Genomic DNA, 27984 nt, shown 5'->3' with positions numbered 1-27984 from the left:
TCACTTGCATGTGTCTGCAGATACTCACCTCTGGGATTTATTTGCTTGGTGTGGGGCCCCTCACTCATTGCAATAAATGCAGTAACTCATAAGCATGCAAGCTTCCTGGGTATCCCTTCACTTGCACTCCCACCACACTTCAGTTGTACAGCGGGGACCACAACCTCTGTCCTGCATGCTTCCCCTTCAGTCTTTATGCTGTCCTTCCTTTATAGCATGCAGCACTACTGTATAATGTGTCATTGTCCTAGGGATATAATGATTGACTTTCCTCATCTTTCTGACAGCTAATGTCCTGTTTTGTCTTATAATGTTTAGTTATGTTTTCACTATCTCTCCCTTTAAAATAGTTCCCTCTGACTGAATGTTCAGTAAAAATCCACCAGAATACAAAGAACCACAGTGGCAGCTTAAAAAGTCCATCGTGGCACAATAAAACTGCTCTGGCATGAAAGGAAACGGATCCTCCTGTCTGCTTGACTTACTGTAACAGCTGAACAGAACAAAACAAAAACAAAAACAAAACGAAATGTCCTGCACTTTGCACCCTGGGACTCGCAGTATTGAGTCTTTTATTTTTTAATTATTATTGTTATTATTATTATTATTAGCACTTTTAGGTTTGCCTTGAGTTGGTGTGCAGTAATGGATCAGGTGTTAGGTTCTGCCTACTGACTTTGATGGGCAAGGTTGACAGATCAAATAATGCAATGAGGCACTGCAACACCCATGTAATAATTAAAAGGTTTAAAATATATATATATATATATATATATATATATATATAGGTTAATAACACGTTAATATGGTTGAGTAAAAGTCATCAAATACACCAGTATATGCTCAGAAAATTCCAAATGCGTAAAATATGAATGAAGAGATTTATCATCGATGTCAATAACCGAAAGTATTTAAGTAGAAGTTACGAAATACCGCTGTTCAAGTTCCTCTGCAGTGTAGTCAAATTAAAAGTGAGGGAGTCGCTCTGAGGATTGTTTATGCAACGGGCCAAACCACACCTTTGAAAATGTTCTCGAAAATGATTAAATACAGCTCTACTCGGACCAAAACAACATTGTGGGGTGAGTTGTCAAACCAAACGATGTCTTTAATTATATATTTGCTAGTCTAACGCGAGAATATTTAGCTGTATTTGGGTTGAGTTTCTGTTCGCGGAGTTGTCGAAGTGAATCAGTGTTGGTGTGTGGGGATAAATATCTCGTTACAGTGTAAGACGTACACTACCAATTTTAGCATTCAGCATTAAAAGCATAACATAATTTATGGCTTTAGCACCCCCTGGTGCCACCCGGGTTGGGTGTGGCCGGTAACGAGACAATGACAGAAATAAAGAAAAGGGCAAATGGAGAAACAAAAAAACGTCAAAAACAGTTGGTCCAGTCGCGGTTCGAGGAGACTTTTCCTAACGGACTTGTTTCGGGTTAAAGGTTTTGTCAGAGATGCGTATTTAACCCGGTTCTAGCAAGCTAACCCAAGCAAAGCAGTAACAGTAGCCTAATAAAACACGTTATAGATTAGGTGGCGGAATTTTTTTTTTTTTATATAATTCAAAATGAGAGAGGAAAATATCACATTACATATTTCTGCTCCATAAAGACCAGTAACAATGAGGACTTTGAATTTAATTCTACACTACCATCTGGCTGATTGTGTTGAGAGCGAGAAGAAAGAAGAAGAAGAAGAAGAAAGAGAGGGGGAGAGAGAGAGAGGCGGCGGGGCAGGGTGCTTGGGAGACTGAGTGGGACATAGAGCAGGGCCAAGAGGCTCATAATTTTGAACAAAAAAATGCCTGATAAAACTGCCCGAGTGAGTGTTACTTTTTTTATTTTAATGACAACAATATTTATTTAACAGGGAAGATACAGTGGGTACGGAACGTTTTCAGACCCCCTTAAATTTTTCACTCTTTGTTATATTGCAGCCATTTGTTAGAATCATTTAAGTTTATTTTTTCCTCATTAATGTACACACAGCACGCCATATTGACAGGAAAAAAAACATATTTGTAAACATTTTTGCTGATTTATTAAAAAAGAAAAACTGAAATATCACACAGCCAGAAGTATTCAGACCCTTTGCTGTGACACTCATATATTTAACTCGGGTGCTGGCCATGTCTTCTGATCTTCCTTAAAATGGTTCTACACCTTCATTGGAGTCCAGCTGTGTTTGATTATACTGATTGGACTTGATTAGGAAAGCCACACACCTGTCTATATAAGAGCTTATAGCTCACAGTGCATGTCAGAGCAAATGAAAATCATGAGGTCAAAGGAACTGCCTGAAGAGCTCAGGGACAGAATTGTGGCAAGGCACAGATCTGGCCAAGGTTACAAAAAGATTTCTGCTGCACTTAAGGTTCCTCAGAGCACAGTGGCCTCCATAATCCCGAAATGAAAGACATTTGGGACGATCAGAACCCTTCCTAGAGCTTGGGAGATAAAAACATGGAGAAGAGCCTTGGTGAGAGAGGTAAAGAAGAACCCAAAGATCACTGTGGCTGAGCTCCAGAGATGCAGTCGGGAGAAAGTTCTAGAAAGTCAACCATCACTGCAGCCCTCCACCAGTCGGGGCTTCATGGCAGAGCGGCCCGACGGAAGCCTCTCCTCAGTGCAAGACACATGAAAGCCCGCATGGAGTTTGCTAAAAAATACCTGAAGGACTCCAAGATGGTGAGAAATAAGATTCTCTGGTCTGATGAGATCAAGATAGAACTTTTTGGCCTTAATTCTAAGTGGTATGTGTGGAGAAAACCAGGCACTGCTCATCACCTGTCCAATACAGTCCCAACAGTGAAGCATGGTGGTGGCAGCATCATGCTGTGAGTGTGTTTTTCAGCTGGAGGGACAGGGAGACTGGTTGCAATCGAAAAAAAATAAATGCGGCCAGGTACAGGGATATCCTGGACAAAAACCTTCTCCAGAGTGCTCAGAACCTCAGACTGGGCCGAAGGTTCACCTTCAAAAAAGACAATGACCCTAAGGACACAGCTAAAATACAGAAGGAGTGGCTTCAGAACAACACAATGACTTTTTTTGATTGGCCCAGACAGAGCCCTGACTTAAACCCAATTGAGCATCTCTGGAAAGACCTGAAAATGGCTGCCCACCAATGTTCACCATCCAACTTGACAGAACTGGAGAGGATCTGCAAGGAGGAATGAGAGCTGATCCCCAAATCCAGGTGTGAAAAACGTCTCGCATCATTCCCAAAAAGACTCATGGCTGTATTAGCTCAAAAGGGTGCTTCTACTAAATACTGAGCAAAGGGTCTGAATACTATTATTATAATTTTTTTGTCAGTATGGGGAGCTGTGTGTTCCTTAATGTAGAAAAAAAATGTACTGAAATGATTTTAGTAAATGGCTGCAATATAAAAAAGTGAAAACATTTAAGGGGGTCTGAATACTTTCCGTACCCACTGTACATTGCCTTTAAAAATGGGGGAAATCTGATGCACATAAAATGTCTAGCTTCAGATAATCTGCACTCTTAGTAAGTAGTCAGGCTTTAGAAAACAATGAAAGAATGTTGTCACATGTGGGGAGTAGCTGGACCCAAGAGCAGGCGGAGGCAGATGTAAAATGATGAACAGTTTATTGAGACAGAAGCGTTCGAGCCGGCAGGGACGTGGGTGTGTTATGTGACAGAAGAGTCTCTGCTCGGATGAAGGGCAAAGTTTATAAAACAGTGTTGAGGCCAGCCATGATGAACGGATTAGAGACAGTGGCACTGAAGAGACAACAGGAAGCAGAGCTCGAGGTGGCGGAAATGAAGATATTGAGGTTTGCTCTCAGAGTGACCAGGTTTGGACACGTCCAGAGGAGAAATAGTGAGTATATTGGTAGAAGGATGATGAGGATAGAGCTGGCAGGCAAGAGAGCTAGAGGAAGACCAAAGAGAAGGTTGATGGATGTCGTGAGGGAAGACATGATGGCAGTTGGTGTTTGAGAGGAGAATGCAGGAGATAGGGTTACATGGAAAAGGATGACTCACTGTGGCGACCCTTAAAGGGACAAGCCGAAAGGAAAAGAAGAAGAAGAAATCAATTTGCTTTTCTTTTCTTTGAAGGCTTTACCAGAAGGCGGGAATTTAAGCCCCATGGCAGGTTCATGCATACCATGTGTTAAGAGGTATGCTGTTGTGTGGTAAAAACCAGGATCCTGTGGAAGCCAATGGACTGACCACCCCTCTTTTAACCAAGAAAACATTAGCATCGTAACATGGAACCAGGGAATATGGCCCAAATAGAAGAAGAGATGCACAACATATACCTTGCGCTATTTGGAATTAGTGAGGCAAGAGGAACACAAGCAGAACAAATACATTGAGGATGGGAGTGATAACAGCAAAACTCAGGTCATGAAGAGGAAAATGCCATTCACACAGAAGGGGTTGCTTTTGTTTTATCAAGATTAGCCCAAAGAGCACTGATAGGATGGGGGGGGGGGGGGGGGGGGGTTCTCATGCACCAAGAACAATCATAGCCTCATTCAGAACTATAGTATGAAATACAAGATCAACACGAATGCAATCCACTGCTAAGCGCTGACAAGCAAGAGCGAAGAAGAAGCAAAAGTTGAGTTTTAAGACAGCTTTAGAATATGATGGACAAGTACCTAGAGAAAGACAAAACCATCCCCAAAGGATACTTAACGCAAAGGTAGGCAAAGACAATGTGGGTTATTAGAAAGTCATGGGAACACAGGGACTCTGAAAAATGAACAAAGAAGGAGAGAAATTTGTGGACATCTGAGCTTTAGACAAACTCGTCGTTGCAGGCAGCATCTTCATTCGATATGGATTTCACCGGACAATACCACGCACAAAGAAACAAAAAACAGACTATATTTGCAAAAATAAGAAGTTCAGAAGAATATTTCAGAATGTCAGAGTTAAGCAAGGAGCAGATGTGACTTCAGACCACCATTTCCTATCTGCTAAACAGAAAAATTAAAAAGGACGGGCAGAGTTTACAGGAACCAGGAGAAAATCCAGTGTCATTCTGCTAAGGGGGGGAACAAGAATGAAAAACGGTTTAGGTGCAACTTTCCAACATATGTGAAGTCCTGCAGGAATTAGTAGATCATCATTAAAAACCAGTCGAATCTCATCACAACATGTCAAGAAGTTTTCAGATACAAAAAAAAATATATTGACAATGGGAATGGATATGCTATAAAAGATACATGTAACGAATGAGAAGAAAGCATCAGTGCTAAACTGCAGCACAAGAAAATGAATATGAAAAAAATCTCCAATCCACTGAATCCATAATAGGTGAACCGCAATATAGCAAGGGAACACTGTATAGCAGGCCAGAAAGACAAGTGGGACAAAGATAGCAAAACCATAAGAAAAGAAAGCCTCCGCCCACCAGAGCCCTCCTGCCTTTCCAACCTGCACAAAGAGATCTTCCTATCAGACGGATTGGACCGAGCAGAGAGGAGATCAGGAGAGCTGTGCTGAAGCTAAAACATGGCAGGGCAGCGGGCCCATATAACATTCCTCCAGAAGCTTTAAAGGCAGACATTGTCATCACTGTGGAATTGCTCTAGCATCTCTTCTGTAAGATCTGGGAAGATGAACAACTGACATTAGATTGTCAAATTAAGTCAGAAATAAAGTAATTTTGCTGTGCAATGATTACTCTGCCTCAAGTGTGTCGTGCTTTTAAAAGTGGTTGTTTTACTCACCTGAATGTTTTAAGAGAGGCAGTGCGGCTGTCAGAAGGTGTGACCGGAAATCAGAAAGGATATATAGACACTCTATAATAGGATCCTTGACAACAATCATGTTCAAAAGGGATAGGAACAACTCTTAAAGACTGATTAAGTGTTTAGTGAGAGTGAGGGCAGGACAAAGTGTTCAACGATTTCTCTGTTTCAGGGTGTTGGTCGGTAGGTAAGGTAATTTATTTAAAAAATAAATCCCCTTTCAGTATATTTGATAGCATATCTTTCACTTTTCATTGATTATCGTCCCACTCAGTGGTTTATTATTCACATTGTCGGACAAAAAATGCCACCACTTGGATGGGACTAAGCAGTTGAATAAGAAGATTTCTTAGAAATACTGCAGTTAATCATTTATTTCAACAAGCAACCAACTTAAACTGAGCTAAGAAAAGTCATTAAATTTGCAATTAGCTCCTCATTTTTAAAAATCAATTTACATGTAAGGTACATAATTTTCCATCAAAGTATTTTATTTGATTATCCTATTCAGTTCATCACTGTCTAAGAACAACAACAACCATCGTTTTAACAAACGGCCAATATGTCACCAAGAAGACTTGGGACTCACACCACAAGATGATGTTAGAGCCTCTGGCCATCAACGACTCTGAGGTCAGTAAACTAAATTGTGCACTACTGTCGATTTCGGCGGAACAGTGACGGGGTCTGAGATTTTCCTATTCCCTATTCTTGCATGGGTTTTGTTTGTTTTGTCTGATCCAATTTCCTAAACCAAATACATATCCAGTTGCTGTAGCTTCATCGACCAAGATAATGACATAAAATTTTTTGTTTGGTCCTTTGGCGCAAAATGGTTGCCGCCTACTCCACCTCATTGATGGGTTAACCCATTGGATTTAACCCGAATCAAGTACCTTTAGCTCAATTTTTGCAAATGCAGCAAGAATAACCTGTTCTAATCTATACTGTAGTATTTGTTTGTGTATCAGGTTTTTATTTTGTCTCCTTTATAATCTGAGTTTTGTCACATTTGTGTTTCAGGTGTTCTCCATCATAAAAAAGGAGAAGCAAAGGCAGACATATGGGCTGGAGCTGATTGCTTCAGAGAACTTCATCAGTAAAGCTGTTCTAGAAGCTCTGGGATCTTGCCTCAACAACAAGTACTCCAAGGGAAATCCTGGCCATAGGTAAAAATAAAAAATAAATTCTAAAATGGTTGATGAAATTATGGCCAAAGATCAAAGATGGGATCAGATCCGGTTTAGTGAAATGAAACCTCTGATACTCTGAATGTCAGGCACTTTGGTGGATCCGAGCATGTTGACGAGCTGGAGAGTCTCTGTCAAAAGCGAGCACTGGCGGCCTATTGTCTGGACTCTCAAAAATGGGGCGTGAATGTGCGATCATATTCAGGTAACTAATGTCGTTTAACTTGTCAAATTGAATTAAAGATGTTTTCTTTCACCTCATTCTTCATCTCGCCTTGTGAAATGTCAATTCATGGATGTCAATGCTTTTCCATTAAGGTTCACCTGCCAACTTTGCTGTCTACACTGCTATTGTGGGTCCCTACGGTAGAATCATGGGCTTGGACCTTCCCGATGGAGGTCACCTGACACATGGTTTCATGACGGAAAAGAAAAAAATCTCTGCAACATCCATATTCTTTGAGTCCATGCCGTACAAGGTTGATCACAAACATTGGTTCACATGCACCTCAATAATTAGTTAAATAAGTAAGAATATTATATTCTATATTATATTATATATTGAGTACTCCAGTACTTTTTGGGGAGAATTACCCAACAAAAATACCTAATTGATTATCCAGGTCAGCAGAAAGGGAGGCTTTCCGAGGTCAGACAAGCGTTGAGACCTCGGACACGCTGAAGGGCAGCATGTTCTGCGTCTGTCCCAAGGTCCCCTCCTTTGAGGGCGCAATAATTGTTTTCTGACTGACAAACATGGCCTCAGATTTCGAGGCCTGACAACCAGCTGATACACTCAGCTATGAGCTGTCCCAACAAACGCTAAAGCCTAGATGATGGGCCATTAGGACCATATCTTTCACAAATATCTTCAGGCCATCAAAGCCTCTATATGCCTTGGTTGCATCTAGGTATTTCATAAAAAAATTGTATTTCATAAAATAAAATGAATACACCCAGTGACAAAGCACACCCTTGGTGGAATCCAATTCGGAAGACCGTCTAATGCCTTTTAAAATTTAATAAAACACTTGTGCACTGATTTGGCAAAGTACCATACATTCTCAAGGACCTTACAAAAGATGTAGAGCTTGTACAGAGTTTCACGACTGGAACAATAATCAAATTCCACCTCCCAGATCTATGGCTAGACTAACAGACTAACAGACTCCATTAGTCAGGAATAGGCTTTCCTAGGTAGCCTGAGGAGTGTGATCCCCCTGGATTTGGAACATACACGCCGGTCCTCCTTCTTAAAATAGTGCACGACCAAACCACTCTGCCAATCCAGAGGTACTGCCCTTGCCTTCCCCGGAAGAAAGGCAGGTTAACCTATTAGCATTCTCTTAGTATACATTTTCCTCAAGTGCGTGTTGGTCAGTTCAGTCTAATATTATTATTATTTCTCTGTACACATCAGATGAAACTGTCATTGGTGTGTAGGTGTTGAGAAAAAGTGTTCTGGTTTCAGGTGAATCCTAAAACTGGTTACATCGATTATGACAGACTTCAAGAAAATGCACAGCTTTTCCACCCAAAACTCATCATTGCAGGTCATCTATCATGCATTCACATATATTGTCCTCACTTGTTTGCTTTAACATTTTTGTGTTTTTAAGTTAATATCAGAAGGAAATTGAAAGATCACATTTAATTTAAGTCTGTAATATTTTACTCATACCCATACGCATACCCATACCTGTGGAATTAACTGGGATTCTTTAGGGAAACCTTTTGCATTTGAACACAAATGAAAATTCAGAAGTATTTCCTTTCCTTTCTTTCACAGGAACGAGCTGCTATTCCCGTAACATTGACTATGCCCGCATGAGGCAGATCGCTAGAGAGAATGGCGCGTATCTGATGGGAGACATGGCGCACATCAGTGGACTGGTGGCTGCCGGAGTCGTGCCTTCACCCTTTGACTACTGTGACATTGTTTCCACAACGACACACAAGACACTGCGCGGCTGCAGAGGCGGACTGATATTCTTCAGGAAAGGTCAACTCTTTCGTCATCAAGCCTTCGCAGTTATCAAGCATTCTGTTCAATCTTGGCTTCTATTCTGCAGGTGTGCACAGTGTTGACGCCAAGGGGAAGGAGACTACAATGTACAATCTCGAGTCTTTAATCAATCAAGCCGTCTTTCCAGGGCTGCAGGGCGGCCCACACAACCATGCCATCGCAGGTTCTTCATGTCATTAGACTTTAAAAAAGACTTTGTTCTCTGACTTATGTCAATAGCTATTCGTTTGACTGCATTCTACCTGTACTCACATGTAATGGTTGTATGTCCCCAGGTGTTGCTGTGGCTCTCAGACAAGCCATGACACCAGAGTTTAAAGCTTACCAGATGCAGGTTCTTGTCAATTGTCAAGCTCTTTCCACTGCCCTCATAGAGTACGGCTACAAGATTGTTACTGGTAATTGGCATTGGACATTAAGAAGTTCTTCATGTCTATTGTGTTGTCAATGAAGCATTTAATTGAACTATCTTCTGTATTTTTGATCATCTGCAGAGGTGGCAAAAGTACTCACCTTTCTACTTTTTGTATTTAAGCAGAAGTACAGATACTAGTCTGGTAAAAGTAGAAGCACTGATTCAACTCCTGTACTTAAGTAACTGTAAAAACTTACATATTCTTTAATGTTCTCAAGTAAAACATAAGAATCAATTTCTACTGTCAATTATGCAATACACATTTTGATAACTTGGCACAATAGCAACAACAAAAACACTCCCCTGAGCACAAAATAGTTTCCCTCTTTTATTAACTTACTGTATATAGTCCTCGTTCTGAGAAGAAGAAAAAATGATGTTGTTTCACGTTCTTTAATAGCTCTGTAGTGTTGGCTCAACTTTTATGATATAAAAACAACATGTGAACTGAATACTAAAAATGCTAAATTAGTCAATGATAATAACTGAAAAAAGTACCCTTGTGTATATATACAGTGTGTTTTTTGAGAAAAGACGGAGAGTGTTTGAACACCAGAAGTTGGTGGTTTGTAGGCAGGCACAAGACAAAACCCATTCGCACAAAACATTCTTGGACCCGACAACATCAAAGACGTCTCTTAACTAAGACCGAGAATGGGGAATATCTTTTTCCTTTGAATCTGTTGCTGTGGGTGTTAATGCTTCCCGGTTCACGTTCCTCCATGGTACTGCTCTCACTATTTTGACCACAAGATCTCAATCAATGAAGATCTTACTATGGTTGACTTTACATCTCTTCCTTTACGTCTTTTTTTTACATTGTGTCGCCATCAGCGGAAGTTGAAAAAAATCCCAAACCTATTACAAAGTAAGGAGTAGAAAGTACAGATGTCTGTTTTCAAGTGTAGGGAGTAAAAGTTAAAAAAATAATCAGAAAAATATATAAATAAATGTAATTAAGTACAAATCAAAGTATTTGTACTTCGTGACTTCCCACCACTGGTCATCTTTATGATTTAACTGTCACGTTCTGCGTTCTGCTACTCCGTCTTCATGTTAAGGTGGTTCTGACAATCATCTTATCCTGTTGGACCTGCGCAGTAAAGGAACAGATGCAGTACGAGCCGAGAAAGTTCTGGAAGCCTGTGATATTTCTTGTAATAAGCACGCCTGTCCAGGTATTGTTAATTACATAAGTGTTGATGCATGCTGCTTTGTTTTCATGCTAGTGTACTGAGTGTGCAATTCTTGTAACAAACTTGCTTCGATAGATACCTATGATCACACCAGCAGTTTGGGCCAGAAATACAATATTTGGAAAACGACAGACTTGTATGACTTTTCTGTCACACATCACGACAGCTGATTTAAAATAATCAAGATGCATAAACAGAAAATTGCATCTTATTTCTACAATAAAAATCGAAAAGAAGACAATAGTTCTGTTCTGCACATCTTGAGTTTTATTCAAAATCCTTGGGGTGGGTGTACAAATGTGAAATAATCAACCATCATCCATCCATCCATCCATTTTTTGAGCCGCTTCTCCTCACAAGGGTCGCGGGAGTGCTGGAGCCTATCCCAGCTATCATCGGGCAGGAGGCGAGGTACACCCGGAACTGGTTGCCAGCCAATCGCAGGGTACATATAAACAAACAACCATTCGACTCACATTCACTCCTGCGGGCAATTTTAGAGTCTTCAATTAATCTACCATGCATGTTTTGGGAATGTGGGAGGAAACTGCAGTGCCTGGAGAAATCCCACGCAGGCACAGAGAGAACATGCAAACTCCACACAGGCGGTCCTCAGAACTGTGAGGCAGACGCTCTAACCAGTCGTCCACCGTGCCGGACAAAAAAAACAAAAAACATGGTCATTGTCCCTTTTCTTCTGGATCTAACTCTACCTTGTTGTGCAGGGGAAACAAGTGTAATGAGCCCCAGTGGACTAAGACTCGGCTCTCCGGCACTCACATCCAGAGGCTTGAAGGAAGATGACTTCAGGAAGGTGGCAGACTTCATTCATAGAGGTATTATTTTCACAACAAACAGCCTATCACAAGATGGTCATTTTGAATTCCCTTACATGAAGAGCCTATAGCATGTATACTCTGTGTGTGTGTATATATATTTGAATATGCTTTGTTTAATGTAGTCATATATATATATATATATATATATATATATATATATATATATATATATATATATATATATATATATATATATATATGTGTGTGTGTGTGTGTGTGTGTGTATTGTATATATATATATATATATATATATATATATATATATATATATATATATATATATATATATATATATATATATATATATATATATACATACAGAGTATATGTGCAAAAGAGAAAACATTTATTTATTTATTTAGGCCATGAATGACTAATGTGGTTCTTGAAGGAAACCGACCCCTAGTTTGTACTGTTCACGAGTGTGTCTGGATCCGGATTTCAATCTTTTCTTTCCTACCCTCTAGGCATTGGGCTTACCCTGGAGGTGCAGAGAAGTTTGGATCCGAAGGCCACTCTGAAGGAATTCATCCAGGCGTTGGTCCAGGACGAGAAGTTCCAGCAGCGTGTAACTGAGCTCAGGACAGAGGTGGAGGCTTTCGCCGGTAATTTTCCTATGCCTGGTCTCACTGAACTGTAGATGATGATGACTCAGACACTGATGGGTGTTTTGGGGTTGATAATTATGGAAAATAGCACATGCAATTTTGGAGGGGTGAAGTTGTGTGTATAATAGAAATGGTTAGACTGTGAAGACACTTAACAGTCACACCTTCAATATCTTTATTTTGTTGTGGTCCACTACAGCTTTCAATGTTTCATCCGCATTTAAGCTTTAATGTTCATTGAATTACTGTACCAAATCTATCACTTAGAAGTTGCCTTACAGTCATTTGTGAAAACTGTAATGCCATGTATCAATCTATCCGTTTCATAATTAAGCATGATTATAATTAGAGTACAGTGGAACCTCGATTTAACGGACTATTGGGGGGAGGGGTCGTTAAAGCAGATTGTCCTTTAAATTGAACCACTTTTTTCGTGGCCTATATAAAAAAAACTAGTACAGTACAAAATTATTGTAAATAGGTGTAGAAAAAAAACCAAGTTTATCCAAACTTACCTTACTGGTGCATGTGAGGGGTGATTTTGAGTTATTTTGAGTTCCAACCGGACACTATTTTCTGTCCGTTAAATCTGCAGTCTGTTAAATCATCAATCCATCCATCCATTTTCTGAGCCGCTGCTCCTCACGATGGTTGCGGGCGTGCTGGAGCCTATCCCAGATGTCATCGGGCAGGAGGCGGGCCAGCCAATCGCAGGGCACATACAAACAAACAACCATCCGCACTCACATTCACACCTACGGGCAATTTAGAGTCTCCAATTAATGCATGTCTTTGGGATGAGGGAGGAAACCGGGGTGCCCGGAGAAAACCCACGCAGGCACGGGGAGAACATGCAAACTCCACACAGACGGGGCCGGGGATTGAACCCGGGTCCTCAGAACTGTGAGGCTGACGCTCTAACCAGTCGGCCACTGTGCCGCCTCTGTTAAATCAGGGTCCATTAAATCGAGGTTCCACTGTAGAGCTAAACGATTGCTCACCCTTCATTGACTTTGGTGAATGCAGCTTTGGCCAGGAGGGGTTGATGCCATGAGGCATCATGTCATTATTCACTGGGTGTTTTGACCCTGAACCCTCACATCCTCCGGATGGTGAGTCAGCAGTGGAGGCCAAATCACTCCCCATCTCCTTCTCCTGCTTTCCATCTTAACTCCTCTATCCTGCTCGCTCCATAACAAGCAAGAGACTATTTCCGCTGCCTTCCTCATCTTACGAGCTGGTGCCTTTCACTCCATTCCTGTCATCTCAAGGGCCGTGAGCATTGTCCACATTGATTGAATAGGGAATCCTCTACAGCCAAATTCGACTGAGAATAGCCATACCTGCCATCCTTTCTCCCTGCAATCACTTAGCAGGTCCTAGTACTTGGCTTCTTCCTTTCAAAGGCTTGTTCACAGCCCTCCTATGGGACAGTAGGTTTGATGTGAAAGATTGTCTTTGCCTCTTCAGACAACAGTACCACATCTGGCTTTAGGGTTATCTGGAAAACCTGGGGGAACTGCAGTCTTCCTCCCAGGTCATCATATATTCAGAATACAAGTACAAATGAATTCTGTATTTTATGTACAGCTTGTATACAAATAAAATTATTACCATTTTGGGAAAAGACAGCTTCTGTGTATTAATTTAACTCCAACCTGGAGCAGCTGGTGGTGGATGTCAAACTTACAAGAGGGCCTTAAATGAGTCTCCCTCAAATTAGGTAGGATTTTCATTCTGGGATTATACAAATCTAATTACTTGGCCCCAAATAAACAACACTTGATGAATGGATGAAATATGAGTCTTCTAATATTTCCACACCAGTCTTGTAAACAACCGTGCCAAATTTGGATTTAAAAAAAATCACCAATTATATAAAATGAGGCTTCAGAATCATGAAAAATCAAGCATTGGTCTCTGCCCTGAAATGGTGTTGGTGTGTTTGCTAAATGCACTGAAACCATACCTACTCAACTCTTCAAATCATCCATCCATCCATCCATTTTCTGAGCCGCTTCTCCTCACCAGGGTCGTGGGCATGCTGGAGTCTATCCCAGCTATCTTTGGGCGAGCGGCGGGGTACACCCTGAACTGGTCGCCAGCCAATTGCAGGGCACATATAAGCAAACAACCAATCGCAGTCACTTTCACACCTATGGGCAATTTAGAGTCCTCAATTAACCTAGTATGCATGTTTTTGGGATGTGGGAGGAAACCAGAGTAACCGACACGGGGAGAACATGCAAACTGGATTTGATTTAGCTGTGGGGTGTGGAGGGGCTGCCCCCCTTTTCTCAGGAGCCTAGCCTCTTACTTCACACACTCAGAACATTTTTATTACTCACACTGTACATTCAGTATTTCGCACATTGGGCACATTCACTCCTCATTCAGGGTCATCGACGACGATCAGGCTTATTTAATCGTGGCAGCCAAAATCACAATCACGATAAAAAAAATATTTATTGCAGCCCTACTCGAAAGCAAAGTGCTAAGGTCTTTAGCTGTGCAGTCAGTGAATGGGGTGTTGACCATGCCCAACAGCCTCTCAAAATATCCACACTTTCTTTATTCTGCACATTTCCTCTTCTTTGTGCTCATCTGCTTCTTCCATGAAAACCATGCCATGTTTTTGTGGTTCAATAAAAATAATAATAATAATAGAGCACAGTATATTGTATGTGGGGCCTCAAAATCCGATACAGGGTCTCAGTTCTTCCGTTGCAGCATGTCCGTCGACGAGAGGTACTTAATTGCTTGTGTGAGGCGAAGAGTTGCCAGCTGTTATTTTTTTCGATGGTCCACTCCAGTCGCTTTGGCCCGCATCGCTCGTACAATCAAGGAGCTCAAGTTTTTGGCCATTGTCAAGGAAAAAGCAGATCAAGTTTTTATATCGTAGGGCACTTAGAGCAGGCTTTAAATTTGTGTGTGCTCTTCTTCACTGCAGCTGGATCTTGCATTTGAATTTACGCTAAATATTCATTAAAATATCCAAATCTACTGTATTGTATCTTTGCCTCACTGAAGAGACTTCTTTCATGATTAAGCACCATGTAGTCGTCAGAAATCACAATTGTATGACCGATAAAGCGTTGTTGCCAATGGAATAACAGAGTTTTACATTTGCAAGAATAATTTTGCTTATGTATGAACTGATTCTAACCTAAAGCCGCTGGTGTTGAATTTAATGTAAAACTTACAAGAGCCTCTAAATTGGGGTAGGATTTTTCCCTGCTGTAATCAGAATCAGAATCATCTTTATTTGCCAAGTATGTCCAAAGAACACACAAGGAATTTGTCTCCGGTAATTGGAGCCGCTCTAGTACGACAACAGACAGTCAATTGGCATAGAACACTTTTGATACGTAAAGACATTGACAAAAAACAGTCACTGAGCAATAAAGGGTTGCTAGTTATCTGGTAATGCCGGTACATTTGTCTTTTTTTCGACAATTGTGCAAAAAGATGCAGATTCCTCAAGCACTTGGAGCAGTTCGAATGACGAATATTGCAATCGTCCGGTGCAATGACCATTGTGCAAAGGGTGCCGAGACTTCAAGGAGTGTATGCAGTTTAACGTGACTAGTAGCGCGATAATCTGGTACAATGTTGATTGTGCAAATGTTGCAGCTACTCCTCAGTCAGTGTGCAAATGGAGCAGATGCTACTCTGGCATGAGTGGCCAGTATTGGTCAACAACAGATATGCAAATAGTGCAGCGTGGCGAGACTACTACAGTGAGTGCACGAGTAATATATAATTGTCCCACAGAAATGTGACAACAAACTCAAGACAAAAAAATTACCAGCATGTTGCAATGGAATTGTAGGTTAGGTGTTTAAGACGTTGATTGCAAGAGGGAAGAAGCTGTTGGAATGTCTGCTAGTTCTAGTTTGCATTGATCGGTAGCGCCTACCTAATTTAAACGTGCATGAGCAATCTCACATACATGTACTGTCTACTTAAAGATCCATAAGGAGTGTGTGCCTAAACATTCTCCACATGAAAGTGCTTTGAGAAAATAATTGCCATGTGGCGCTATAAATGCTGAACTACATACCAAAGCTGACTTTGAGCAAGAGGTGCGGTACACCGTAGGGCACATACAAGCAAGCATTCACACTCAAATTCAAAATTAAGATTCGTCAGTCGTCCTACCATGCATGTTTTTCGAATGTGGGACGAAGGCAGAGTACCCACAGAAAACCGACACAAGCAAAGGGTGAACATGCAAATCCCATCTGAAAGACCAGAGTCAAGATTCTAACATGCGTTGTAGGTTGATTGAAGACTCTAAATTTCCCGTAGGTGTGAATGTGAGTGCGAATGGTTGTTTGTTTCTATGCGCCCTGCGATTGGCTGTCGCCTGGTTCAGGGTGTACTCTGCCTCCCGCCCGAAGATAGCTGGGAAAGGCTCCAGCAGCCCGTGACCCTCGTGAGGAGAAGCGGCACAGAAAATGGATGGATGGATGGACGCCCACGGCTCTAGTGAGGATAAGTAGTACAGAAAATGGTTGGCTGGATGGATAGATACAGTAAAGAAAATGGATAGATACAGTAAAGAAAATGGATGGATGGATGGATGGATGGATGGATGGATGGATGGATGGATGGAAGATCCAGTGTTTTGTCACCATCAAGAAACAATGTTCCACCATAAATGTAAATGTTTTCTTCAGAAAATCTGCCACAGGACAGCTCTTGTTAATAATTTTGAAATGTGTTTGTTTACCTTTAGGCAAAATGGGGCATTTAATAAATTTTGAACATGCTTTGTTTAATGTACTCGAATTTTCTCATTTATAACCCTGCCAAATTATCCTTCTGCAATAATCATGAAATAATCTGGGATGTATGGAGTTTAGCTCCCTACCTTTCTACTAAAATGCTCTCCAGTCCGGTAGGTGGCGGTAATGCTCTTGGAAGCTGGTTGCAATCCAAAAAAAGGCAGCGGAAAAGCCACTCACAGGAAACGGAAGTGACGTTATTTGGTCAAAGGTCAATCCGCGCGCCTCTGGGTAGGCTGGAAACTGTATCGTGACAAAAACACTCTTTTAAACCAATCCCGGATTGAAGTGTTCCAGTATATAAAATACAGCAGTGTTTTACGTTTTCCTTGGGGAATTTACCCAGCGTCTTCAGGGCTAACCTGGCGTTTGGTTGGCGGCTGGAGGGGGCGGGGGGGAAGAAATGACCGGCTAATTAGCGCGACAGTACGCAGCTAACAGAGGCGTTTTGTTTCATAGCGGGAATCGACGAGCTCATCGCATTCAAGCATGCAGGATTTACTGGCTAGCGCGGACCACATCAAGTTCGACCTGGAGATTGCCGTGGAGCAACAGCTGGGGGCTCAGCCTCTGCCGTTCCCCGGAATGGACAGTAAGTGCTCCCATGCTAACTGCTCGCTATGTGACAACAGCACAAGTGCTATCCAGACCACTGAAGGCTGATGCTTGTGTTTTCCTCAATGCTTTGCCCCCCAACCACCCTCTTAGAATCCGGGTCTGCTGTATGTGAGTTCTTCATGAGAGCTGCGTGCATGAAAGGTAAAAACAAAGCACGATGCTTCATGTAGTCAACAGCGACCACAAATAATGTAACAGCGCTCTATTTGCGCCCCGTGGGCAGAATACACTAGTTGCCTGTGTAACAATTAATTTATCATCATTATTATTATCATCATTTAAACTTTTTTTTTTTTTTTTACTCTGCATCGCTAGGTGGGATGTGTCCTTTCCGTCACATCAGTGGAGAGAAGACGGTCGTGTGCAAGCACTGGCTCAGAGGACTTTGCAAAAAAGGAGATCAGTGCGAGTTCCTCCACGAGTATGACATGACGAAGATGCCTGAATGCTATTTCTACTCCAAGTTTGGTGTGTTCACATGACCTGGGCATTGTTTCACAGAAGAGCCCCGTGATTGTTTTTTGTTTTTTTTTAATAAATATACTTTGTGTGTGTCACCTCCCTTAGGTGAGTGTAGCAACAAGGAATGTCCATTCCTGCACATCGATCCTGAGTCCAAGATCAAGGACTGTCCCTGGTATGACCGAGGATTCTGCAAACATGGTACGCTCTTAAGCCAGCCCACACACACCGAGCGATGCCACTGAACAATTCAGGCATTTAGGTTCTGCAACAAATTTTCATGAGTTGCCGGCCGTCTACAACTTGTTTGGCTGTGATTCCAAATATCGAATCGCAAGTGAGTGGTGTCGCAACAGCACGGATGTACAGCCAATGAAAGTGCCACAGTCTATCACATAAGCTTTAAAAATGACCTTTACAAGTTCCGCCAAAAGAGAAACCATATTATGTGCATTTAATTTTTATCCTATATTATCAAAACAGCTATTGTATAGAGACTTTATACACCGATCTGATCGGTATCGGTCGATAATTAGCATTTTATGCCGATCTGCTTTCATGTCATAATTAGCCGATATGATCAATGACGTCATCGGTCGGCTTCGCACAAGACATTTAACTCTGTGTCGCTGTTGCGTATGAATCCAAAAGATAGTTTATTTTTACCCTTGTCTTGTGGCGCAGTACTGTAAAGTTTTAAATAAAGTTTTTTCAATCTTGTCGGTTAAAAAACATGTCATCGGTTGGGACTATTTTGCAGTCTTCAGACAAACAACACGTACAGTGGGGACGGAAATTTTTCAGACCTCCTTAAATTTTTCACGCTTTTTTATATTACAGCCATTTGTTAAAATCATTTAAGTTAATTTTTCCCTCATTAATGTACACACAGCACCCCGTATTGACAGAAAAAAATGTAATTGTTGAAATTTTTGCTGCATCCGTTTTTGGTGGAGCCAAACGGACGCAAAGTCTGGACAATACCTGTCCATATAGTGAGAAATAACAGTGAGAAAGTTAGATTAAGCATGTCATGAACAGTATTTATTAAAGTAATTTTATTGCAATAAAGTAATTTAATTATGGTAAGTTAGGACCCATTATTTCTGTCATGTTGTAATGTTGATCTGACCTAAACTTATGTCAGTGGCCAATCCTTGAATGCCCCGCTACAGGTCATTGATGGTTTTAACTTATGTCTAATATGCTAGAGAATCATTTTGAGTTGGGATGGGCTCCAGCAGGCGGCACGGTGGCAGACTGGTTAGAGCGTCAGCCTCACAGTTCTGAGGTGCGGGGTTCAATCCCCGTCCCCGCCTGTGTGGAGTTTGTATGTTCTCCCCGTGCCTGCGTGGGTTTTCTCCGGGCATTCCGGTTTCCTCCCACACCCCAAAAACATGCATTAATTGGAGACTGTAAATTGCCCGTAGGCATGACTGTGAGTGCGAATGGTTGTTTGTTTCTATGTGCCCTGCGATTGGCTGGCAACCAGTTCAGGGTGTACCCTGCCTCCTGCCCGATGACAGCTGGGATAGGCTCCAGCACGCCCGCGACCCTAGTAAGGAGAAGCGGCACATGGATGGATGGATGGATGGATGGACGCCCGCGGCTCTAGTGAGGATAAGCAGTGCAGAAAATGGTTGGCTGGATGGATAGATACAGTATACAGTACACGCGTATATACAAGAAATGAACAAGTCATGTAAATGGACACATGGCTCCATCTTGTGATCGGATCGGTGGTCGTTTTTTTAAACTCGGTGATTGGCCCCAAAAATCCTGATCGTATAAAGCCTAATTGTATCTATATTGACATGTATACCGGTGTATATAATATATATATATATATGCACTTTTGTACACAAATTCATTTAAGGGTCTGTAGTTCTTAACATAAGGAGTTGAATCAGTTCTTCTACTTTTACCAGAGTTTTTTTTTTTTTTATATCGATTATAGTGTGTGACGACTGCCACCATCGGTATCACAGCTTAAAGGAATGCCGTAATGCCAGGACTTGACACCATTTCACATCAGCATGGCTTTGGGTTGGTGAATGGTTGTCTCCCAAACTGAGGGGTGTGGGTTTGATCCTGAGCCGAAAGAAAATGATTGGATGTGCAGACCGAAAGCGTAATCTCGTGCATCTTCCTGTTTCAGGTCCTGACTGCAGACACAGACACACAAGAAGGGTGATTTGTGTGAACTACCTGGTGGGTTTCTGTCCAGAAGGAAAGTCTTGCAAATTTATGCAGTAGGTATCTATTTTGCATTCAATATTAAAATATCTCAATTTCATGCAAAACAAAAGCAGTTTTGCTCCACTCTGTTTATCCTGAAATTTCAGTTTTTTGGGGGGTTGTTTTGTTCTTGTTAGTCCTCGTTTTGAATTGCCAATGGGAGCTCCTGAGCAGCCTCCTCTGCCACTACAAAACCAAAATCAGATAAAGGTGAGACTCATGCTCTAACACACACACACACACACCCTATGATGGTCATCACGTTTGTGTCGGCATTAGTATTCTGACAAAGAATCATTTGTCCTTGCTTTGACTCCTGCAGACGGGCCCTATCATGGGCCGCTCGTCATTCTCAGCCATCCACCTGAGCAACGCCAGCCCGGGCCCGCGGTCGCACAACAACTCTTCCATGCCTGTCACGCAACAGAATCATGTCATTCCCATCAGAGGGCCTCGGCCACTGGACCAGGTTACCTGCTACAAGGTGACTCAGCTCGTGTGCTTCTCACTGTGGTTATGTATAGAAAAATTAGCCATTTTGAGCACTTTATAAAATATTATGAGTCCAGATTGAGGTAGGGTCATTGGCTTTTATAGTAAAACAAATTCCTCCTGTTAACAATTTTTTTCTGTGTGCGCAGTGCGGAGAAAAGGGCCACTACGCCAACAAGTGTAATAAGGGCCATCTTGCCTTCTTGATTGGACAGTGACCTTAAAGTTGGTGTAATGAGACAACAGGGAAGATGGTGGACACTTTACAGGTTGACCTCCCAACTGAAATCCCTAGAACAACCTGTGATTTGTTTTTTTTCTAGTCAGTCGACTCATACACAGGCACAAAGAGATTTACATCAATTTGTATTCTTGCCTTTTATACAGTGTGGGGGGAAAAAATGGCAAGATGCCATTGTCGTGTGGGATACTTGGAATTCTCACAGACAAAAATAGTGTCTATTTGTTCTATTAGTTGTGCTTATGTTAGCCTTTTTGTACTAAAGATTTGCAGTTATTTCATAAATGCGTCAAACCCCAGAAATCACTCCTCACAAGAAACAGTAGCTACACCGATAAGTACTGTCTTCATACCTTCATAAATGATGACGTGTGAGGACACATTCTCAATGTGTAAATAAATGTTCCATTCTAAAATGAGTTGCATTTGAAATCCTGAACAAGAATATCCAATGTATTTTTCTTTTTTTGGGGGGGGGGGGCACAAAACAAAAGCCACAATTACTCTTAATATTGTTTATTGGTCACAACGGTCACATTGAACAACGGGCTGAGAAAACAAAGAGTAGGAAGAGCTGAACGGTCCATCGCAGAAGGTCTGATGGAGCTTGTTAGTGGTACTTCCTCCAGCGATCATGTTCTACAAGGAAAGAGAGCAACGCTCACATTAAACCAGGGTTTCCTGAAAATGGGTTTAAAAGCCAGTTAAATTGGGTTGCTGTGGACGGTAAAATGCTGTACAGGGGCTAGCTCATGAAGAGCATGCAATGAACTTGTTTGCACAGCTGCTTAAGAATGTCACATGACAGACATGTTCAGTGCGTTTTAGATATTTACTATAGTTTTGACATTACGACTGTGTTACCAGAGGTAGACGACAGTCATTCCCAACCACTAATGTACTGCGAAGAATGGATTCAATCCCAAAACTATATACTGCAAACTTATCTTTGTTCATCTATGCCAGCGACATATGAGACTGGTAGAACAATTCAATGCTCTTAAACTATATTGCAGAAGGTACAATTAACCTGTGTATCAAACCTGTTGCTATACATACAACAGAATAGCAGCTTTGTGTTCAACTAAACAGGAGGCCTAGACTTTGAGTGAATTTGTGAGTAAATTGAGATAAAATTCAGTTTTCGTTTCAAACAATTCAGTAAATGTTGGGTGAAAATGTTCAAATGTAGTTTGGAAACATTGGACGAAGACATGTTACAACTTGAGTACAAATTTGGGTTACGTCGCTGCCATACCGAACTGAATCTTGTAAACAGGCCCCCCCTGTAAACTATTTTACTGATCAAGCAGACAGAATTTGTTGATTCATAGCTGTAATAAATTTACATATTTTGTGTTCTATAGTGTTAGTCTATACTTTTCTAAGTTGGAAGCAATATCGCAAAAGGTAAACAGAAAGCTGAGTCTTTCTTACTGATGTGGTCGTATTCCCACAAGTAGCTGATAGCCACATAACCAACGAGCAGCATAGCAACGCCTCCAATGCCTCCCCTCTTCACGTTAACATACTTGTTGTAGTATCTGTCATGGCCTAAAGGAGGTGAAATGACAAAAGGGAATAAAATGACGCGCCAAAAGTTCAATTGAACTGTGGTTTTTAGTCAAAGCAGGTATCCTTACCTCTGCGGACAGCAGAGATGACGCCGTTAGGGGTGAAGTCTCGTGCTCCGAACCAGCTTCCCAACTCACCCAGTTTCACATCCATCAGACGCTTCTCAGCTATGGGAACTATTAGAATGAGGAGACCATTATAAAACCTGTTGAAATCAACCTGAAGCATGGTGTGCACTCATTTCATTTATGGAAGCAACGTGCTCAACCTGCATTAACACACTGAGGACAAATCAACATCACAATGAACGCTGCTAAAACTAGCAAGTATCTGAACAAAACAAACAAATAGCTGTGTTTATACCCCCTTTTTCCAAACTACAGGTGAGTATGTGTCATAATGTATCTATAAAACCTATTTCCAATCAGTTTAACGGGCGGTTTCCAATTTGATGAATTAAAAATTCCATTATGGAGGGATATGAAATGGCACAACAGCAAAAGAATATAAATGTTTGTATGTTATTTTTTTACGTTACTTTTAGATTTTCGAATGGAAAGTTGGCGTTTGACATACCACGTAAAATGGTAACCCAAATAAAAATACCTTTATAAGACTACAATACTGTCACTGTTTTTTATACGATTTAAACTACGAGTAAACGGGAGTCTTTAAGACCTGGCTTTGCAAGTTAGCCAAGACAGCAATGCATTGATTAAATACATTGATTGGCCAGATAACAGAAATATTTTGAGCCAAATCGTATATCAGACTGTTTTTGTTTTAATAGGTAAAAAAAAAAAAATGTATATATATTTTTTAACATAATTAGCAATGACACGCAAAGTCCTTGACGTGACTCCACTGCGGCCTTTGGGCTAACATACACATTTTAAAAAAATTAAAAAGACTCGTTCACGGTAATTTGACTTGATAAAACACGTCAAATGTGCACAAATGTCGCATTGTCTCATCAATACAGCCCACAAAACTGACCCGATTGTGAATATTTGAGCAGAGGACATGCTACGTACCTGGTCTGTCCGCCATCTTGACTGGTGGAGTTCGGCTGCTGAGAATGATGGGAACAGGTAGAAGTGCATTATGGGAGCTAATGTAGTTTTGTAGTCTTTCCGCTAGAGGACAGCAACATGGATGAAATCAATCTTTGGCGAGCACAAGCACAAAACAGCAAATGTGAAATATAAACAGTTTAGGTGCATTTAATTCAACAAACAGTTTTCAAATAATTGTTAAGACTTGTAATATTCCCCTGTTGCAAAAATATATTGTTAGAATACAATTGACACTAACTGAAGGATAGGCTTTCAGTTGTAGTTTTAGCAGTGGTAAGCCAAGAGGGCCAGCAAGCCCTTCTCTGCCTCTGCTGGCCTAAACACCATCAGAACCACTGGCCTACATTTACAACCTGAATTGTAATATTTGATCCATGAAACTATTCATTAATGTCTAACTGTTCTCATCATTTCATAGTATTTCTCTTGGCTGCACTGCTTCCAGTATTTTTTTGTGGATGTTTGATTTTTTATTATTTATTTATTTATTTATTTGTCCAATCTCATTTCAGCCTCTATGTGCTGCCATGTCAATTTAATCTGCCCAGGGCCTTCAGAATCAGTAGCGCTTGCTGCTGTAACCTCAACTACTGTACACTGTATTAGCAATGGAACTGTATCTTTACCCAATTAGATTTCAAGTTCACCATACAGGGTAATGTGAGTATTTTCCCACCCTTTGACTAGCAAATCACAGCTGGAGCAATCTGCACACGATAATCCATTTAGTTACCAGCATCTCTGGTAAGTATATTGGATTAATTTTTTTGTTTTTTTTAAACATTTTTGTCATAGATGATGGACCTGGCAAAGTTGTGTGCTGTCATATTGCGTTTTTTTTGTGTGTAGTTGTGATGGTTTCTATAATTGCGATGTGATAGTGATGGTGGTATGAAAAAATGCATTAAGTCGAGTAAGTCCCCACTGAAGCCCTTTGTACCAAATACATGGCATGTAACTGAGTTACAGTGGACAAACCAACTTGCAACTTTAACCATTTAGGAATAAATTACAATTTACACATACTGTAGTCAACGTAATCTAACGTGATGTCTATGCAAACTGGTAATTATTAGTTTAATTAGTTAATTTATTAGTTTATCCCTTTTTTATATGTTTAGGCTGACCTTTTATTCCTGCTTGCCTGGTGTCATTTCGCAATTGTTTGAAAAAAAAAAATGACCTGGAGCTTTTATCAAAACATCCATCCATCCCTTTTCTATAGCGCTTGTTGTCATTAGGGTCGCACAGGCGAGCTGGAGCCTATCCTAGTTGACTTTGGGCAAGAGGTGGGCTACACCCTAAACAGGCTGCCAATGCATCGCAAGGCTTTTTATAAAAACAAACAAAAAAACAATTGTACTTTCAGTCAAGTCTCCAGAGACTCAAATGGGGGATTGTTTTGATGTGAAAGTGGTCGATCAAAGAACAGCAAATCTGCCCGCAGCACTGTCAAACATAAAGTATCATACGTGCAGATATAGAAGAGATCTAATTTTGTCATGTGTGAGTAGAAGGGCCAGGCGCAAGAGAAGGATGAGAGATGGACTGTAGATTGATACACACACGCACGCAAACACACTCACACACTTTGCACAGAAGTGGTTTTGGCCTTCATCCAAGGCTCTTTCCCTTCCCTTTATTAGAATGATTTGCCAGCCTCTCTGCAATTACTTTAATTAGATGGAAGACTTATAAATGTCCCACACCCAGCCTGCTGTTTATAATTAAATGTACTTTGACTTCCATCCAGCCATACATCCCTTTTCCGTACCGCTGGTACTCACTATGATCACGGGCGTGCTGGCGCCTACCTCAGCTAACTCTCGGCAAGAGGTGGGGGACACCCTGAACTGGTCGCCAGCCAATTGCAGGGCAATCATTCACACTCACATTCACACCTATGGGCAAATTTAGAGTCTTCAATTAACCTACCATGCATGTTTTTGAAATGTGGGAGGAAACCGGAGTAGCCGGAGATAACCCACACAGGCACCGGGAAAAAAATGCAGACTCAACACAGGCGAGGCCAGATCTGAACCCGGTCTTCAGAACTGTGAGGTAGATGTGCTGACCAGTTGCCACTATGATACCCCTTTTGACTTCAAAAGTTATTTCTCCTTTCTTACCCTTTGTCCTTTTCATTGTAAACCAGTGACTATAGTAAACGCACAAGTAATTCAAAGAAAAGCGCGTTAAATATGTTTAGATTTGTTGGGTAGACTTAGCAGTGGACCTTTGACAAGCTCTCTTATGTCATGAAAGCAGTGAAACCTTTGATTTTTGTAACTCTTTTTCTTCATGTTTTCCATTTCATGTGGAGAAAAGTTACTCTGCCTATTTAAGCTGTTCCGTTAGTTTAACCACCCCTTTAACCCTTCACAAAATACCTAACTTATTTAAAAATGAAGAACGAATACTCTTTTTTTTAGACCATGTTGACATCTCCAATGGTTATAAACTCATAAAATGTTTATATTCTAATTTAAAAGTCCAACATCTAGGCTACTATTAACTCTAAGGGAATTGTGTGGGTATTTAGTATGTTGCTCCGTTTCTTTCACTTGTTGAATCACAATTTAAATGTATTAATTAAAAAAAAAAGCTATAACGACTAAATTGTTCTTATCTGCATGTACACGTGAAACTCATATGAGTCCGTATGCAAATAAAAAATGCATGTGGACTATTTTACACTATATTAAAATACAAAAGTATTATTTTAAATAATTGCACAACTATAAAATAAATCCATGAAAATAGAAGATATACAGTACAAAATAGCATTAGATAAAAAGTACATTTGTTAAAAGATACACTATACTTTGTAATCGAAAATAAAATGAAACACTGTCAAAAACAACTGTCAAAATTGCAAACAATAACACACTGACACCCTGCTCGAGAACACACACAAAGTACCAAAACAAAACAAACACTCTTGATTTTGGCAGTTAACGTTCGAAGCATTGCAACATGACTTAGAGCATTTCTAGAATAAATCGATAAGAAGAAATAAACATGTTGTCCAGGTTCACGTGCTTGTTCACTGCTTTCGTGTTTGACTTGTTTGTTGCAGCTCCGCCTTAGGCCTTAGTGCACTTCACACAGTAGTCTGTACCGGCTACCCACAAACAGGCACGCATGCATGCACCCACTGTCCCACACACACATACATAGGAAACCAGTGTGAGACGGATGATTTGATTCCACTTGAAGAGGCAGGTGCCCTGGAGGTCTGCCACAGAGACAACTCTTTGAAGCTGATGGCGAGATATAAAGGTGGAGGAAGAGGAGGAGGCCGGAGAAGCGCTCGGTCAGAATAGCGGAATGAGAATAAAAGACATTTGGGAGCAGAGTAGACAGGGGCGGAAAAGGATGCCAGGGAATACAAAAAGAAATGGCAGTCTGAACCAAGAGGGGAAAAAGCTGGAAGAATAAAGTGGGGGGTTCTAATACACAGCCACTTCCTGTTCATCCGTCCGTCATGCACCACATCTTCTTTTCCCCCTGTGTGTCCTTTACGCTTGTCAATGTCTCTTTTTCTCCTCTGTGGCCAATAAACATGGGACCTATCAGTCAGACAGAGATGCTATAGAGGACTGTCTCCTGTTTCTGCAACTATCCCATTAGAGCGCTGGGACCTGCTGTGAGGCGTTCAATTTACAAGTGACATGAACGATATGGAAACAGAGAGAGACAAGACAGTCTGTGTGGGAAAATTCCCGAAGGACTATATCTTCCCAAATATTGATAGTGGTCTTGTCCACTGAATCAAAGTCCTTCACTCACACTCTTAAATGTGATGCATACAAGCTTATTGAAGTTAGACCACACTCACACAATATGGACTAAATAAGTGCAGTCTCACTATTTTTATTATCATTTTGTTTTTGATTATGATATTGTTGAGTGTACAGGAAATTGTACCTTAATGGTGGCTGTTGCTCAGTTGTTAGAGGAGGTCATCGGGTCGGCGGTTCAAATTTCAGCTTTGACTGTCTGCTGACAAAGTGTCCTTGGGCAACACTGAACCCTAAATTGCTTCCAGGTTAGCACTGTCAATTATAAACTGTTCTCAATTGCCTTACCTGGTTAAACAAAAGAAAAATATTATTATTATACCTGAGGATAAGTGGTACAGTAAATGGATGGATGGATGTGTCAGAAAAACTGAAACTTGGTGTACTGTACACAAACGGTGGTAACACTGAAGTCGGAGGTCAGAAAAGTTGTACAAATTTGGAGTTGAACCTCCATTTTCTGGAAAACAAATTTGTAAAAATAAAAACTTGGAGATGGAACCACTGCTCAGAAAATCACATGAGATTTCAGAGTGTCCAAAGGATTAACTCTATCAGTGTGTTTTGATTTGTCTTAGACTTTCTTATCTATCCAGCCACCTGTCCATTTTCCATTCATCCCTCCTTATCCATCACATGACTATCGGGCATCTTAAAATGGTGATTATGATCGTACGT

General features: G+C 41.0%; 3 protein-coding genes across 3 annotated transcripts; 2 read left to right on the top strand and 1 right to left on the bottom strand.

Annotated features, from left to right (window-relative positions):
- The first annotated feature begins 965 nt into the window (after positions 1-965).
- On the top strand, positions 966-13601 carry LOC133415292 (serine hydroxymethyltransferase, cytosolic-like). The gene is made up of 12 exons (XM_061701238.1): positions 966-1082; positions 6249-6370; positions 6761-6906; positions 7017-7132; positions 7246-7406; positions 8399-8480; positions 8717-8929; positions 9000-9116; positions 9229-9351; positions 10430-10546; positions 11290-11400; positions 11871-13601. Exons 1-12 carry the CDS (start codon positions 1028-1030, stop codon positions 12041-12043), a joined length of 1536 nt encoding a protein of 511 aa, XP_061557222.1. The 5' UTR covers positions 966-1027; the 3' UTR covers positions 12044-13601.
- A 3406-nt stretch (positions 13602-17007) lies between these two features.
- Positions 17008-21310, top strand: cpsf4 (cleavage and polyadenylation specific factor 4). Its single transcript, XM_061700231.1, has 8 exons — positions 17008-17393; positions 17510-17560; positions 17735-17887; positions 17987-18082; positions 20040-20133; positions 20257-20329; positions 20442-20603; positions 20761-21310. Exons 1-8 carry the CDS (start codon positions 17291-17293, stop codon positions 20827-20829), a joined length of 801 nt encoding a protein of 266 aa, XP_061556215.1. The 5' UTR covers positions 17008-17290; the 3' UTR covers positions 20830-21310.
- Positions 21311-21352: 42 nt separating this feature from the next.
- atp5mf (ATP synthase membrane subunit f) lies at positions 21353-23505 on the bottom strand. Its single transcript, XM_061700232.1, has 4 exons — positions 23462-23505; positions 22496-22603; positions 22290-22406; positions 21353-21491 (listed from the first exon to the last, which is right to left on the bottom strand). Exons 1-4 carry the CDS (start codon positions 23475-23477, stop codon positions 21463-21465), a joined length of 270 nt encoding a protein of 89 aa, XP_061556216.1. The 5' UTR covers positions 23478-23505; the 3' UTR covers positions 21353-21462.
- Positions 23506-27984: the final 4479 nt, after the last annotated feature.

Source organism: Phycodurus eques, chromosome 16 (assembly GCF_024500275.1).
Source record: "Phycodurus eques isolate BA_2022a chromosome 16, UOR_Pequ_1.1, whole genome shotgun sequence".
In the NCBI taxonomy this organism is placed as follows: domain Eukaryota; kingdom Metazoa; phylum Chordata; class Actinopteri; order Syngnathiformes; family Syngnathidae; genus Phycodurus; species Phycodurus eques.
The sequence above is the reverse complement of the archived record's forward strand: the minus strand, read 5'-3'. Positions and strand labels throughout refer to the sequence as shown.